This window comes from Neodiprion lecontei, chromosome 2 (genome assembly GCF_021901455.1).
Source record: "Neodiprion lecontei isolate iyNeoLeco1 chromosome 2, iyNeoLeco1.1, whole genome shotgun sequence".
Taxonomy (NCBI): Eukaryota; Metazoa; Arthropoda; class Insecta; order Hymenoptera; family Diprionidae; genus Neodiprion; species Neodiprion lecontei.
In genome coordinates this window covers 24,767,006-24,783,425 of record NC_060261.1, presented here as the reverse complement: position 1 = coordinate 24,783,425, position 16,420 = coordinate 24,767,006, and the positions used below count along the sequence as shown (strand labels likewise).

Below are 16,420 nucleotides of genomic sequence, written 5' to 3'. Positions count from 1 at the left end.
TTGCATTAATTAGATTTAAAAATAACAACTTGGGGGGGCCAACTTCACGGAGGTCCGTTCACACGGCGGGCCGCGCGCCTCAGGCCGAGGAGCAAACAAAAAAGAGTATGCGGCGTGCAGCCGGCAGTTAAACGATGCTCACCCAACACCGTGGGTTGAAAAATTATTAGCTATGGGAGCTTTCCAGCAAGGAGACACAGTGTGACACTGTGTTACACGGTCGAACACTGTGCCTTGGTGCTTGTTGGAACGCTTTGAGGTTCTTAATTCAGTCACTAGAGTCCGCTCATGCATTGTACGAAAAATCTGGGATCATTGAGCGCTCCAGGAAAAAAAAACATTTGTGAAACGCGTGTAGATTATCATTACATTTAATAAGTAAATATAAACAATACCATGCGTTGAAAATAAAATCTCTAACTAAAAAATTGGCAGCAATGAATCCGACACAGTGTCCAACCATGCTCCGCAGCTGTGTCCGACTGTGTCGTTCTGTGTCGTTGTTGGAAAGCACCATGTTCGACACAATGTCGCTCTGTGTCGTTACTGGAAAGCTCCCTATATCTAGAGGGTCAGATCCAATTTTTTGTACGATAATCATGGGAGCGTACGATACACATCTTTTTTATCGTTATCTGCACCGAATTGTTCCCCAGTTGGCATGTCAGCAATTCAGAATTTCTAATAAGTTCCACGATTACGCCCCTTGTCCTTGTATAGATATTCACAGTGTAGAATGCTAGAACCTAGGGCTAGAACCAGTGAAATATAATAATATTGAAACGCGCACCGTGTACAAAAGACCGCGCCGCCAGTCTATCCCCACTATCCATATATATGTGCACCCATAGCTAGGTTAAACAAAGATGGAAATATTCTCCTCGTTAGCGAACGAGAAATGGAGTACTCCCTTGCCTATCTCTTTCATTGCCAATCAAAAACGAGTATCTCAGAAGAACACAATGCACCCAATTTTCTATCTTTCTCGAAGAGACTCTATCAGGCACCGCTGCACCCGCTACGTTATGGCGAGCGTTCCAGTATTCCCATGATTCAGTGGATAGAATGCTTGTCTGTCATCTGTTACCGAAGCCCGATTCTTCCAATGTTAATCGAAGTTTAAAATGAGTCGAAGGAAACGGGCGCGAGTGTATGATTTTCCGTTCCTCAGCCAGGATATGCCATCTCTCTCGCGCTTATACTCTTGCGCTCTCACTTATTGTTAGCTGATCGCCGTTCAAAGTGAGAGAGACAGGATGTACGCTGGTCAACAGCCTTCAGTCTCTCGAGTCCCCCATTGAGATGCTCCGTCAAGGGATGTCAAGGGATGCGTTTTGATATTAGCTCTAGTGCCGACAGCAATCATTTATCTCTTTTGCGCTGCCGAGTTCGTGCTTAGCTTCGCCTTTTTTCTAGAGAGTTTTTATCGTTGCCAGCTGATTTCGGAACGCAACACGGGTATATAAGCACGATAAGCATTATGGTCTATAAATACCTATATAATCTCAATACTTTTCTATTAGAAAAAATCGTTGATTATTGGTAAGAACCAAAGGATAAATGTTTTAACTTGGTAAATTTATTACACGTTAAGAAAAAGTATGGTTATGTTGTACGTTATCCGTAATAATGTACGATAATTAGTACGATAAAACTTGTTACCAACATACGATAATTGCACGATAATTTTGCTCAGCCGAATACAATATTATTCGCCTGGGCATCTGGTAACGTTTATGTTCTTGCCCGTAGGACGTAACGTCCGTGCGTATTATACACCCGTTGAATATGTAATCAAAGATTGTAGTGGACCTTTGGAATTGACATAATCGGAAATTCTAATTAAATACGTATCAAGTATTCATAGCCGGAGCCGTTGCTTCATTCAACTTGAGTCGAAACAATTGCTAGGAGTAATCGAGAAGTACACATTACATTCTGCCAAAGTTGACAATCTACGAAAAAATGATTACTAATACGGGGTAAGTAGTCAAACTACAACCATTTTCGACCTGTTTATGATTCGAATTACGATTTCGTTGCAATGAAAACTGATGTAGTAAATAACTGTATGTATTTGTAATTTTTATTTGGTAATAAAATAATTCGCAGACCAATTCTGATTTTCGTAGATAACTAAGTATTATAATTATTTTCAAATTTTGCTATATAAATTTCAGGAATTTTTTTTTCCATACATTCCATAAGTTCCATAATTTCAAGGCAATGATTTCATACCACCTTAAACAAAAATATAGTCATGCAACTCGAACTCGGGACATTCACAAACATTTTATTACTATTGTTTGGAATCGTTGGAGTAAATTACTCATTACTTTAGCTTGAGTGTTTGTTACTGGGACTACAATACAAAGTTCAAGTACTAGGCACATTCATTGCATCAGTCGCGTTTTCAATCCAAAAAGACATATTCATATTTCCTAACAGTCTCACGCATAAAACCAGATGAATTAGTACCAGTAGGAGGTACTTTTTAAATTAAGGTCTGAACTGCGGATATTGTGCCACTTATAAAGATTGAATGAATTGATCAAGTTTTAAATTGAATTATGAGTATGTGTTATTCTGTATCAGTAAATCTTCTACCCACTTGACTTGAAGAATTGTTCAAGAAAAATCTTAATTGTTCCAAGGTGAATTTTTGACCAATAAACTTATATATTACTGATGTTCTCACTTCGAAATAATGATCATGCAAACATCAAGATTAGTCAGATTACTTAATCACAATCATTCTGATCCAGTAGGATATCTTTTAAACTGGTTATTTATAAATTGCTTGTTTATTAGATTAGATAAGCATTTAAAACATCTCGATAGACTCTAACTAATTTCTAACAAGCTGTTGCACATTTCCCTTTGATTTATTAATCGTATTGGCGTATACAAGGTGACTTTCATTATAGTTTCTTATCTGCTTAGTAAACACTGAAAAACAAAACAATGACAAACATTTGTGTTGCGAAATGGAGCATTGCAGTCTCTTAATGTTTTATTCAACATTGGAACATAAATAGACTTATACTATGTTGGAGATTTAAAACATTTGAATCTCTTTACACTCGTACCTTGGTACACTTTCAAAATTTTTAATATAGAAACACGATAATAGAGCTCATTCTTGATTTCCTAATATCTTTTACTAAAATTTCGTGCGCTACAAAGTTCCCTATTCATTGATCAGCAGCTTTAGCTTTGAACGATGACAGATAAAAAAAATTTCTAATTCGAACAACAATCGATCTACTTCCTTGGTTAAGACTTTTAGTCTGAACTTTTTCATGATTGTGAGTATATCGCAAAGTAAGTCAATTGTTACATTAAAAATGAATTGTGAAGGATGTAATATTCCAGAGACAGGATTTGACGATAATAACACCGTTAGGTTCCACTTTATTCGTATATTTATTTTGACTTATACAAGTTTGACGGTCACAACTAGACTAAGGCCCAAATAGTGTTACTGTACAGTATGTATGTTAGTTTTGATCACAACAGGTGGCATTGTGTCTTGGCCTTGGTTATTGCATAAGAATTCACTCTAGAATTATCTAATTATTTTGAAGGGCCGAACCGCTTCTGTTGATAAAAACAAACTTCTGCAGTATAGCTAAATTTTTCCTACCATATGTCATGTATATATTGTACGTCATACATGAATCTTGTCTACTTTTCAAAGGAAACTCGCTGGGCGTACGATTTTTATCACGGGAGCATCGCGAGGCATTGGAAAACAAATTGCTCTGAAGGCAGCTCGAGATGGTGCGAATATTGTTGTTGCTGCAAAAACTGCTGATCCTCATCCAAAATTACCTGGAACCATTTATAGTGCTGCCAAAGAAAGTAAATATGTAATGTAAAAAGTATGTGCGTAAAAGATTTAATTTATAACACATACGAGTATACAATATATAATACATATAATGGTCATTTATTCGTTACCAAAGGCAAGACGCGGGTAAGGGAGAGCCGCTCAAGCAGGCAACAAGCAAAGTGATATAGTGTCAGTTGCATTATTACTAAATTATTACTTAAGCTTTAGGACTTGTCACGAATAGAATATCACTTGAATTATCTTTTTTCAATTAGTATACATTATATCGCTGCTACTTGTCGATAATTTAGCTCAAATTTTTTATTCTGTATTTTATTCATTCAGATTGTAGAACTAACCTGTAAAAAGTTTCCTAAGTGTATACAACCGTATTTACTTCAACTTTGTGATAATGAAATATAAAATTCTGCATTATAGGATTTCCATTTGTTCCTCTTTGTTGTTACATCTTCTTATCATCACTTTCATAATGTGTTTTTACTATATATGTATTTTATTGAGAATGTTTGACATTTTTCCTCTAGAACTAACTGCTATAATAATTAAATTATTGTATTTTTACAGGAACAGTAGTAATTCAATGCTTGTAGACAGTACTAATATTTGAATAATTCAACTTTCCAGTCGAAGCTGCGGGTGGCAAAGCATTGCCGTGTGTAGTAGACGTCAGGGATGAAACACAGGTCATTTCGGCAGTAGAGAATGCAGTAAAAAAATTTGGTGGGATAGACGCTCTCATTAATAATGCCAGTGCTATTTCTCTGACGAGGACTTTGGACACAGATATGAAGCGATATGATTTAATGCACAACATCAATACAAGAGGAACATTTCTCGTGTAAGACTTGAATTCATTTGAATCAGATTTCAGATTTTTCGTTTATTGGATTCGAATTACAATAAAATGACAGTTTCATTTGTATAATTCAGATCTAAAATATGTCTTCCATATTTATTGAAGAGCCCAAATCCACATATTGTTAATATAAGCCCTCCACTTAACTTGGCGCCTCATTGGTTTGCTCCTCATGTTGCTTACACCATGGCCAAGTACGGTATGTCGATGTGCGTTCTTGGTATGGCGGAGGAATTCAAAGAAAATGGAATTGCAGTAAATGCAGTATGGCCTAAGACAGGTACTTTCAAAATACAATTAATTGCAATTTGAGTTTCAGATTGATACGTGAAAAATTGCGAGCCAAATAACAGTTATTCATTTGTATAACTAATTCTCTTTATTTTAGCTATACATACTGCAGCTATTGAAATGCTGACTGGCCCGGATTCTAGTAATCACAGTCGAAAACCGGAAATTGTTGCCGACACTGTCTACAGTCTACTCTGCAGAGATTCACGGTCTGTAACGGGACAATTCTTTGTAGATGAAGATTATCTTAGAAATGAAGGTGTCACAGACTTCACACAATATGCGTGTAACCCAGGTGATTATACCTTTCTGATAAATATTATTTTTTACTGAATGTATGGTCTAAGAGTGCTCAAAAAATACATCTAAAACTTTTTCCATCTAATATTGTTAAACGTGTGGGATTACTAGGAGTAACTTGTGTTACAAAATTGTGAAATTGAATCAGTCCAGTAAAAGTTATCGAATTTAATAATTTTACACAATGCACAGCTGTTTTACCATAATGAAACTGCAGTTGTAATAGCAGGAATCATGCAACCAATATGAAAGCATACAATATTTCATAGCTTCTGCACTCAAATGTCAATTTTTCCGTTTCAATAAGTGAAATGAATTTAGCAATATAAACAATATGTAAACATTTATTGGTGCAACATTATACATTGTTTTTCTTTTCCTGACATATATGATATAATGAATTTGACAAGCAGCTTTCATCATATTTCAATTGTGGTTAAAATTAATGTAATGTAGATATAAATGAGTGGTGCGCAACCTTGTTTCTTTGTTATTTTAATTTAACATATGGACGAAAATAGTGTATCATATAAATAGTTATCTTCGTTTCATGTTATGCTATTTGACATTTTCAGAATACAAGGACAAGCTGATGCCAGATTTCTTCTTAGACATTGATCCAGTCACAATCTTAGGAACTTTTGCAAAAGGAGGCGCAACCAAAGCACTGAATGACCAAGCTGCCAGTAAAGATACCAAGGTGACTGACTCAGGCGGCGATAAAGTGCAGGAGATATTTACAGTTATACAAGCTAACCTTAGCAGTGAGCTAGTAAACAAGACTGGAGCAATTTTTCAATTTAACGTCAAAGGTAGACCAAAGTCAATTTTTCCATATAACCTTTTTTTTCTCATTAAAATATTATCCTTGGATGTAACGAATTCAAAGACTTAAAGTTAACACTGTAAAAGCTACCCTATTGCTATCTTTTTACTGGCATCTTAAACCATCGCTCAATAAGAATGTACCGTTTCTATGGATTGGTCAAAATAGTGTCGATACTAAAAATTATAATACGAAGATTTAATAGTATAATTGACGGTAGAGGGAAATTCGATTGGAACAACATCCATTCAGGATAAAAAAAAATGATATCGAAAGTTTCTACTCATAGTGCCTAATTATTTGTAACTTTATATTAAATTCAGCATTTTACAATTTCAAGGCTACATATTTATTGTTTGTCCAATTTTGATAAATCACATAGTTCCATTTGTTCGCAACCCATTTCCCATACAAACCGTCGAATAACGACATCATTATTCAACTGATTAGTTAATAAAAAGAAAATGGTGCAGTTCAAAGTGATGGGTTACAAATAATGAATATATGATTTATTGGAAAAACTCAGACGATTTACAAGGAATTCGTCTGTAATTATATGAGCTATTATTCATTAAAATCAGACAAATGAAAGCCATTCATCGCTAAAAAAAACCGTTTAATAATGTCACTTTCGGAAAGTTGTAAATAATTGAGATCTATGATTTGCAGTATATGGTTCGTAAAAATGGTTTTGTGTTCTCAGGAAATGCTTTCAAATTGAACATAACATGACTAACTTCAGTAACACTTTCTAAATCTTTATATCGTAATTTATATCTTTATATCGTAATTACTGAAATATTCCCAACCATATTTCATGGATAAAATAGGCTGAATCCATCTCAAATGATGCAGGCTAGCGGGGGTCATATTCCATAATTGCTCGTAACTGAAGTATTTTTTTTCGCGTCCAAATTAAGCGGACACGTATATTTTATTATAGCCCAAATAAATTTTTCTCCGGTAGCCTGCATGATTTGAGATTGATTCAGCCAATATAGTATTATTTTAAATACCATTTGACATGTGTATCTGAGACTGCGTTCAATAATTGTTTTTCCAACATACTTGTGAAGGTAAACTCGTGTATAAGCAAAGTACTAGTTCCCGGACTTACAAGTAGCGCTAAAAACGTTAATTCATATACAAACCCATACGGTAATTGGGTTTTTGCAAACTCCTCAGTTTCAAAGGTTGAAAAGTCCAGTCATGTTTAATTCATTTTTTTCTTTCTGTTTAACAGGAGACGAAGCTAGCACATGGTTCATAGATCTGAAAAATGGTAAAGGCACAGCTGGCAAAGGTGAGCCTGGGCAACCAGCTGACGCTACACTAACTATGGACTCGAAAAACTTTTTTGCAATGTTTGGTGGTAAGTAATTCAACACCTAGTTGATTGCAATTGAAATACACGTTAATTTTTATTCACAATTAACCAAGCACCTAGATTTTCGTTGAATGCATCCTATGTTTGAATGATAATATCTCAGAATTGTAAACTGAATGCAACTTTTCTATGGTAGGTAAACTGAAACCTGCAACAGCTTTTATGACCGGCAAGTTGAAGATTACTGGTAGTCTTCAGAAAGCAATGAAATTGGAAACTTTGATGAATAGATTAAAATCAAAGCTTTGAACGGAAAGAAAATGTTAATTGATTTTCATCATTATAGAAGAGGTGAACTGCCTAAATTTTTTTTCACCAAATGATCACCTGTAATTTGTGCGCGTGATCTCACAATTTATTTCCAAGTAAAGTCAAGTAATGAGAGGATAAATCATGATTCATACAAATAAAAATGAATTCGAAAAGTAAAAAATAATAAAATAATAAAAAAATTCGAAAGTAAAGAATATAATCTATAATTAGATAAAGAAAGTAAAACTAAAAAGTTTTTATATAAACAAATAAGCAAGGATTTAATTAAAAATATTTTAAATCATATCCTATAGAAATATGTATACATGATATATTTTTTTACACATCAACCGGAGTCAATTTATATATTTACAATCAATAAAGCATTATGTTGTGTTTGTTTTTTACATATGCAGTGTGATTTGTTTTTGACAGCCTACACTGACTGTAACAATTTAATTGTCATCTGATGAATTATTTATTTCACAATGATGACGGGTAAACACATTAAACAAATTGCATCAATTATTTATCAAAAGAATGCTGCACAACTTAACAGACTATTCAACTTGCAATATATATAATATAATATATATATATATATATATATAAAGATTTTCATGAGCTGGCATAAATCATTATATCATATTCATTCGTCATACAATCATTCATATAAAATGCACCAATTGGCCTAGTACGGTTGATTTTATTAATTGGCTTTAGTTCTATGAAATTCAAATTCTATTTCTTCGAGGACTCTAATTTAACTAAATGGGTGAAACTAAGTTTAATAGAGTTTTCGAAGAAAAAATAATAAGCATACCATTAAACAAATCTTATATTATTATGCACTGAACTTAACTAAAGTGGCAACGAAGATTAACAGACAATAGCATAATCTATCTACAATTTGTTACCGTCGATGTCATTCGTTGATGAGCAATGTCCACAGGTCACGACGATCTGTGTTTATATGTGATAAACATTTCCAGAGGGTTCGATGAACAGTAGATCATTTCCAATTGTATTTAAAATTCATATTTAAATTTGGTTATGTCGACGATCAACTTAAGTTCAATTCAATAGTAATAAATGAGTAAATGGAAAATTTGTATCCAATTCTATGAGGAATATATAATGTAATCAACACCAGAGCGTCTCTGGTCAAAGTGAATTGCTTCTCTTACCTGGCTGGTCTACATTGCCGCCTCAACCCAACATCTAGTTTGACGCAGCGATATTTGAATTTCACAATTGGGTCAATCCTGAGCAATTTATTTCCCGATTAATATAAATCAAAGTTGGTAATTGACAAAAACTGCAATTTTCCCATAAGCCTCACAATAAAGTTTGTCTTGGTAATCCTTGTGTTGAGGGTATATGTATATTATAATATACCTGATTTACTGAGAGTAGCATGGATGTTCAACAAAATTGTATGGACAAAGGCATGGATGTTTCAGCGACGTGATTCTATGCATTCCCAAGAAATGTACCGAGGTGCTTCAATGTCACCGCATAATTTTTACCATCAACCATGTTTACAAGTTCAATTATAGATTAGGTACTCTGGTTTTCGTTGAAAATAATTTTCCCATTATAACTTTTGTCTCCTCATAAATGCCAAAGAATATGAAACCGCCAGCAGTTATCCAAACGACACGTGGCGAAATACCAGCGAATAGCCTGAAATTTTTATCCAGAATTAGTATACAGTTGTTACCTTACACAAATAGTGGGGAATACACTTAAAAATAAAAGAATTTATTTGCAAGGAGTGAGCTAATATCGAACATTTGAATCTCATTAATATTTTCCGCACTTGTCACATTTCCTTATATTCAGGCAATAATAATTCATGAATACCCTTGCACTCCTTTTTCTCTGTACAATGCCCTAAGGACAAAGAAAATTTTCAACTCAGAACTACCAACTGTTACACTGGAAAGCATTATTCTAGTTTTTGCTACATCCAGTGGTGTAGTTACTGCTGCTGAGATGCCACCTAGAAATATAATTCGTTTTAATCCGGGAACATTTCATATGAAACAAATGAGGGGGGGTGTAATAATTTTTCACATTCAAAGGAGTATGTACCTGCAACCGCACCACATACGGCTCCCTCCCATGGTTTTAATTCCCTATCGACTTTGTGGCTCCAACTGTGTTTGAAGTATTCCCACAGTGGAAATTGTAACAGGCTAAATGGAGTATCCCTCAAAACTGTACTCCAGTAGCCACGATACAGTAACTTTATACCAAGACGTTCTTTGCCATATAGCAGAGCTTGATTCCTTTGTTTCACTACTTCAACTGGTACTCTTATTAAACAGGCTACCTGTAGTTTTATGGAATTTAACTATGAACATGTTATGACTTTATATGATGTCATCTAATTAGTGGCTTGATCAATTACGATAAAAGAAAGTTAGTGCATAAAGGAAAGACAAAAAATGTAACCAATCTCACTGTTCAAAATCTATGAGAAGGCACAAAAAGGAGGAAATTGAATTCATGTTAGTAGTGCTTTACTTTATTTTTTGCTATGCCCTAACACATCAATAACAGATGATGTAATTGTGATTATGCGGCATTCCATACCAACTGGAACTATGTCTGATACGTTCACAATTTTTGATTTTGTTCAAAAGTTTTTATGCAACTGTCCTAACTCTAAAATAGTAACCGGAATTTGTTCAGAACTTTTGTACACCCCGTAAATTATTTATAAATTAATTAATTTCAATTTATTGATTGCGTTGTAAAATACATTATATCATACATATATAGGTGTGTCTACTACCCCCAGTAATTAGTAGTGAATAATTAGCAATATAAAATGTGGCATTGCCGCACAGCAGCCCACCCATTGGTAAGTATGAAGATTGCATAAGTGCTGCAAGCACTTATCTGCAACCCCTTTATAACCCAAACTACCGTAAGAGTTTAGATATTAGACAGTTATTGAACAAACATTATTAACTAAATATAAAAAAGTAAAATAATAAGAAAAGAGTTCTCTATCACATCTCATATAATCCATCGCGTCTGTCAGATAAGGATTATTACCACTCTTATTGATATAGATATAGATATAGGTAACTGTTGATCTAGATAATAATATTGCCACTTATATTACTACATTATTATTCTCAGTGTCAAACCGGAAATGTTTTTACCACTACTTTCAGTACATTATTCCATACGTTTTTGTTAGAATTCAATATTGATTCTTGCTGGTCTATTGTCATGCTGTTCATTATCCTCACCATAATGTATCCATAGGAGTGCTGGCCTATACTTTGTTTGCACCGGTTCTCCGTTATATTTCTATTTGCTGCAATCCTCATACTTCTGCTGCGGATTACCGGGCATTTAGTTATCTCTGACACTGCTCAATCGTACTGAACCAAAATTTCTGCCCCACGTTCATTTGATTTCTTTTTGTACAGTACATCTGTGGGGTACAGTCTATCCTTTCATAACTGTTATAATCCAACATAACTGTTATAATACAATTTTGAATAGACTGCAGCTTGTTTAGGACGTTATCCCTAGCACCTTCCCACCCGACAACCCCATACGAAAGTATAGATTCAACGAGAGCGTATTATATTTGATATAATTATTTTGTATTTAGTACCTGTCGTAAACATGCTCAACATGGGAATTTTGTGAAGTGTTGGTTGATAACATTCCAAGGTATTTCAGTTACATACCCCCTGTCATATTGTTCTAGCTAATTCAGCAGCACGTCAGTGAAGTGTGTTGAACGCTTTGGCAAGGTCAACAAGTACAACAGTTGCTCTCTTTCTCAAATTAAGCATTCCATATACACTGTCCGTGAGGTTAGCTGTGTCTGAACTGGTACATGCACCTTTGCGAAATCCATATTGGGCGTTGTTTAGTGCTCCTATATATTCTAGATAACTCATTAATCTCTTTGCTAGCCATTTTTCGAAAATTTTGGAAAGAATAGGCAATAACGATATCGGTCTGTAGTTGGCTAAAAATCACATTCTTTGCCAGCTTCGTGAATTGGAACAACTCCCGCTTTAAACTGCTTTGGGCAAACGCCTGTACAGAAATATTTATGAATTACATATGCTATTGAAGCACTCTTCTGAACTCTCGTTATCCATGTCTTTCGCCATCTTGCTTCCAACATATCGACAACGATTTTAAAAACGGCCATCTTTGAAATTTTCAAAATTTCTATTTTTTATTCTAAACATTTCAAGACCAGTCCATGATGGAACGATTTTTTCTGCATTTTTTGCTAGCATTTTCAATTTCTTTGGTCAACTAAAACATATTAAACGGTCTGATAATTCCCAAAAACATGTATTTTTCACTCCAATCATTTCTAGACTGGTTCAATCATGGAACAATGTGAAAAAACAATTTTTGACTACTTCTATCTTGCTCTATGATGGAGCTGGTTTAGAAATGTTCGAAGTGAAACGTTTTGTCAAATTTTAGCAAATTTTCATATTTTTTTAGCAATTTTTAGTTCATCAAAAATCAAAAATGCTAATAAAAAATAGAGAAAAAAAATCCTTCATCATGGGACCGGTGTTGAAATGTTTGGGATAGAAAATACAATTTTTAAGAATTGTTCAGCATTTCAAATATGGTCTTTTCTAAAATAGCTTTAAATATTTATAAATAATTGACTGGTAGAATAAAAATTATGAAAAAATTCAGCGTGCCGTTTTACAGTTGAGGCAATAAAAATTTTTGAATAAAACCAGAAATGAAGAGGGTTAGACGTTGGTTGAGTAATTAGAATTCTCCTTACATATTTTGTGCTATTGATGTTTCAAACTTTGACCTTGCGTTTAATTGGTCTCAACAAAATAGTATTCCAAATTGACTATGTTGTCCCTTTTCACAGAACATAAAATCATGTGAAATTTTTTAAGCAATTCTAGTGAGGTTTAAAAAAAAGCGTTTTTCAATTATTTGGTAATTCATGTAATATTATGAAGTTATTTTCTGTTTTTTTCTTTTTGTTCTGCTAATGCTTGACTATTGTTCATTGATGCAAGTGGTATAGAATCATTTGTATCCTGTTGGGAAATTTTTATCCTATCGGGAAATTTGTTTCCAATGGAAAGCCTTATTTACTGTCCTTACCATTTCACTGAAAGTGGCACCTCCCATGTAAATGAGAAAGTGATGCCTCTCATCAACTTTTGGTTTTAGGAATATTTTGACACTGTCATAAGTCACAAAAAACAATGCAGCTGAAATATTTAATGATTAATCACTTTCTGTGGTAAGATTTTGTAATGGGCTTTGTAATAACCAACTTAAAATGTAATATGTCATTTAGGTAACTACCGGTTGGTGCTGAGCCAAGTATAACTGGTTTGATTCCATGATACAATCCCGTAAAACCACCTGACTGCAGGAATCCCCTCTGACTCTGCAGCCGAGTTTTTAAAGTATCTAGCGGGAATAACGCAACATCTACAAATGTTCCTGCAGCACCGCCAGACTATAAGTAAGATGATGAATATTAAGGAATTATTGAATGCTAAAATAGACAATTCAATAATAAAGGATGCCAAGGTAATGTAGGAAAAGTTTGCAGATCTCAGCAATGGTTAAATGGTATTGAACATAACACCAGATCTTACTGAATATTGTTGTCGATGCTATTGGAGAATGATATGAAAAATTTGCGTGAAAAATTAAGTACAGTGATAAATGTGGTTATGAGCATCATATGTGCTTTCATGAGTGATTCTACAGTTCACGGAAGAGCGACAAACCCGGGTAATGTTGCTGATAACCAAATTCGACTGCACCTACGTAAATATATTGAACACTTACTACGAGCGAGGTAAGAAATGAGTTCTTAGAATTGGGAACCGTCATGTTTAGGCGAGGTAGCCGAACGGTAAGTCTCGGTATTCGTAACCAAATTCGCAACTACTAATCACTTAGGTTATGTCAGGGTGGAGGTGCCGGTTCATAAGTAGAAAGACGGTCGTGCCATCATGAGCACTGAATCGATTTTCAATTAAATGGAATTTTGTTTTCCCGACTAATCGAGTGTAACCGATTACTTTTCAAACTCCATGAATCGACCGACTCGATTATTTTGCCTCATAGTTGTGACGTCGAACGGCACCTGGTGGAAATTTCCAGATGCTAGACACCGGACTCGTTCACACTGTAACATCCGACCGGAACGTCCGTATGTTTTATCGACTATTATTACTGCATGTTACTTTTATCAACTAACCACACTCGAAGTACGAGAATCTTGTAACCATAAGGAACTAAAACAACTGTCTAACTATTTGGAATATCCCTAGATGGAAATAACTATGACATTCACTAACCAAAGCTTAAGAACCATGTTACGAGATCTTCGCACTACAAAGAGATATAATATTATTATACGTTATTATATATCACTATCATATTAACACCATAATTAACTAACACGATTATATCCAATTATTATATAGCACTCGACAATGCCATTTGTGCATTCGGAGCTGAGAGCTATACTGGGTATGTTCCGATATACACTGCGAGCACTGTTCAGTGCTCTTACTGGGGAGAAATTCGTTCCGTTATAGACGGACAGTATACAGTCGTAGTATCCTAGGGAAATATATGACGTCATAAATCGTCGCCATTTTTCTACTGTGAACACTGGTGCTTTCGAGGTAAGGTGCTCTCAGTGCTTTGATCACGTGATCAACAGCATTCAGAAATTTAACAGCTTCCACTATTGATAATTATTATTATTGAATATTGTCATTTAAAAATATCGGCCATTAAAAACAAAAATGGAAAATTTGAATAAATTGTGTTTATTGCAATGTGAAACAAATATTATGTATGAAATGAAATTAACGCCAAAAAATGTCGATCACAGTATACTGTACTGCGTTCCGTTTTAAGCAGTAACCAGTATAGCTAACTATACAGGAACGGCTGGGCAGTATACTAAATTGACGACACACCTTACAGTGCTCGCAGTGCATATCGGAACATACCCACTATAAGCAACTTACGCCATACCATATAGCCTGGAGTATAGAAAACTGTAAAACCATAGATAAATATATAACCAATATAATGTAAAGATAGCACTGCTGCAATAACCCATAAAACCAGAGACTGCAAAACCTTCAAAACCGTAAATACTAATTATCCAGCATGAACTATACCTTCCTCCGTAACGCCGTATTGTAGGCAACACGTGCAACGTTTTGAAGGCAATGCAGATCTCCAATGTGGAGCCATACAGAGCTTCATCTAGAGAACACATTAGGAAACTTACCGACGAAACGATTGAAGGTAAATCAACTCGTAATAAACTCAAAGATGCATACGTGGCAACGCCCAATGACAGGCAACCAACAAACATAAGAAAAACGTTCTAGAAGCTTCCAAGCCGATTTATATCAATATAAGAATTAATAATTACAGAAGAGAATTATATACGAAAGCACACATGTAAACCTGCTCTAAAATTATGGATTATCAAATTGTTAAATACCTTAAATCTGTTAAGATAATTATAACACAAACACCTAAGAATATTCGCAGCAGCGCGATTTTAATAATGTTAAGCAAATAGCAACTATGTCTCATAAAAAATCGCTATTGTACTCCAGGTGAATACCGACAGTAATCAATTATAATACATATGCAATTTTATATAGATACACGCTATAAAACTAACAAACGACGAGTGACCAATATGACATATGGACTTTGTAACGAGCAAGATAGTAAAAATATTAAGAAGTAAACAGGAACTAGAATTAAGCGCATCGTGACCCTGAAAATGCACACAGCACTAACATAAAACATGAGTCACCACTAGCGCATACGTACTGCGATTACTATATTAGGAAATAGCTGCCGAAAGCACAAGACGGGGGAAGAAGCACAGTAGCCGAGGGGCCAAGGGGGGCTTGCGCCCCAACAACAAAGCCCACGCAGAATGGAAAATTACAGAACAACGACCCCGCACCTACATCACCGCACCAGTGCAGCGTTATACCATATGTAAAAACTTGCAATATAGTAATAGCTAATGAACTAAGATCACAGGCGTGCATGCGGCGAGGAGATCGTGTCCTAATTAGAATTCCTAGAAAAAGGGGAAGGTGCGCAAAAGGTGACAAAATCTAAAGAAGGGGATCGTTCTGCGCAACGGTCGACCCCTATAAAAACGGCGACCGATCACCCGATCGTCTTCTTGGTTTCTACCACCAGATTCGTCATCTTGTTCCGGTACAGTCTCGCGGTAAAATCCTTTTGCCTTTTGCATTTAAACTTTTCATACAACGTTACTCTGCCCAAAAGTCCAGCGAGCTTTCAGCTCCATTTTGTCATATTAATTTAAGATCTTACACTAAGTAACTCCGTTTTTGTGACTTGAAATATTGAACTTGTAAAATAAATCCAAGTTAATCAAAGTATCCAAATATATTGGAATCAGTTATTCCGTTAAATCCTCTCACCAATCTACGCTGTAAGTCATCATATCCAGAGTATTCTCAAGAGGTAAGCCAATTAAATTTTTTATCCAATAATTACTCCTTCCTCGGTTCGTTCGATTAGAGCGACAGAATGCCCGTTGTCCGGTGTATTTCAATACTTTATCGGTAATTG

General features: G+C 34.9%; 2 protein-coding genes across 5 annotated transcripts; one reads left to right on the top strand and one right to left on the bottom strand.

Annotated features, from left to right (window-relative positions):
• The first annotated feature begins 1,733 nt into the window (after positions 1 to 1,733).
• Positions 1,734 to 9,343, top strand: LOC107227607 (hydroxysteroid dehydrogenase-like protein 2). The gene is made up of 8 exons (XM_015668804.2): positions 1,734 to 1,982; positions 3,701 to 3,864; positions 4,481 to 4,694; positions 4,787 to 4,992; positions 5,101 to 5,298; positions 5,879 to 6,115; positions 7,373 to 7,501; positions 7,653 to 9,343. Exons 1-8 carry the CDS (start codon positions 1,966 to 1,968, stop codon positions 7,763 to 7,765), a joined length of 1,278 nt encoding a protein of 425 aa, XP_015524290.1. The 5' UTR covers positions 1,734 to 1,965; the 3' UTR covers positions 7,766 to 9,343.
• Positions 7,839 to 14,003, bottom strand: LOC107227608 (S-adenosylmethionine mitochondrial carrier protein). 4 transcript variants are annotated; one of them, XR_006902602.1, is made up of 7 exons: positions 13,610 to 13,998; positions 13,115 to 13,271; positions 12,908 to 13,017; positions 9,866 to 10,106; positions 9,635 to 9,773; positions 9,167 to 9,454; positions 7,839 to 9,086 (listed from the first exon to the last, which is right to left on the bottom strand). XR_006902602.1 is itself a non-coding variant. In XM_015668806.2 (6 exons), exons 1-6 carry the CDS (start codon positions 13,652 to 13,654, stop codon positions 9,322 to 9,324), a joined length of 825 nt encoding a protein of 274 aa, XP_015524292.2. In that variant the 5' UTR covers positions 13,655 to 13,998; the 3' UTR covers positions 7,839 to 9,321. The 4 variants fall into 4 exon arrangements, 2 of the variants coding, with proteins under 2 accessions (XP_015524292.2, XP_046586205.1); XR_006902603.1 differs by having other exon boundaries at positions 7,839 to 9,033; XM_015668806.2 differs by having other exon boundaries at positions 7,839 to 9,454.
• Between the last annotated feature and the right edge of the window lie 2,417 nt (positions 14,004 to 16,420).

What these genes read in the sequence shown, in the direction of transcription:
- LOC107227607 (XM_015668804.2), top strand. An exon ending in ACAATATGCGTGTAACCCAG is followed by an intron (nt 5,299 to 5,878) that starts GTGATTATACCT and finishes TGACATTTTCAG; the next exon opens with AATACAAGGACAAGCTGATG. An exon ending in CTTTTTTGCAATGTTTGGTG is followed by an intron (nt 7,502 to 7,652) that starts GTAAGTAATTCA and finishes TTTCTATGGTAG; the next exon opens with GTAAACTGAAACCTGCAACA.
- LOC107227608 (XM_015668806.2), bottom strand. Translation starts at nt 13,654, where the DNA reads ATGACGGTTCCCAATTCTAAGAACTCATTTCTTACCTCGCTCGTA. An exon ending in CATTTCTTACCTCGCTCGTA is followed by an intron (nt 13,272 to 13,609) that starts GTAAGTGTTCAA and finishes TCTTACTTATAG; the next exon opens with TCTGGCGGTGCTGCAGGAAC. An exon ending in ACTTGGCTCAGCACCAACCG is followed by an intron (nt 13,018 to 13,114) that starts GTAGTTACCTAA and finishes TAAATATTTCAG; the next exon opens with CTGCATTGTTTTTTGTGACT.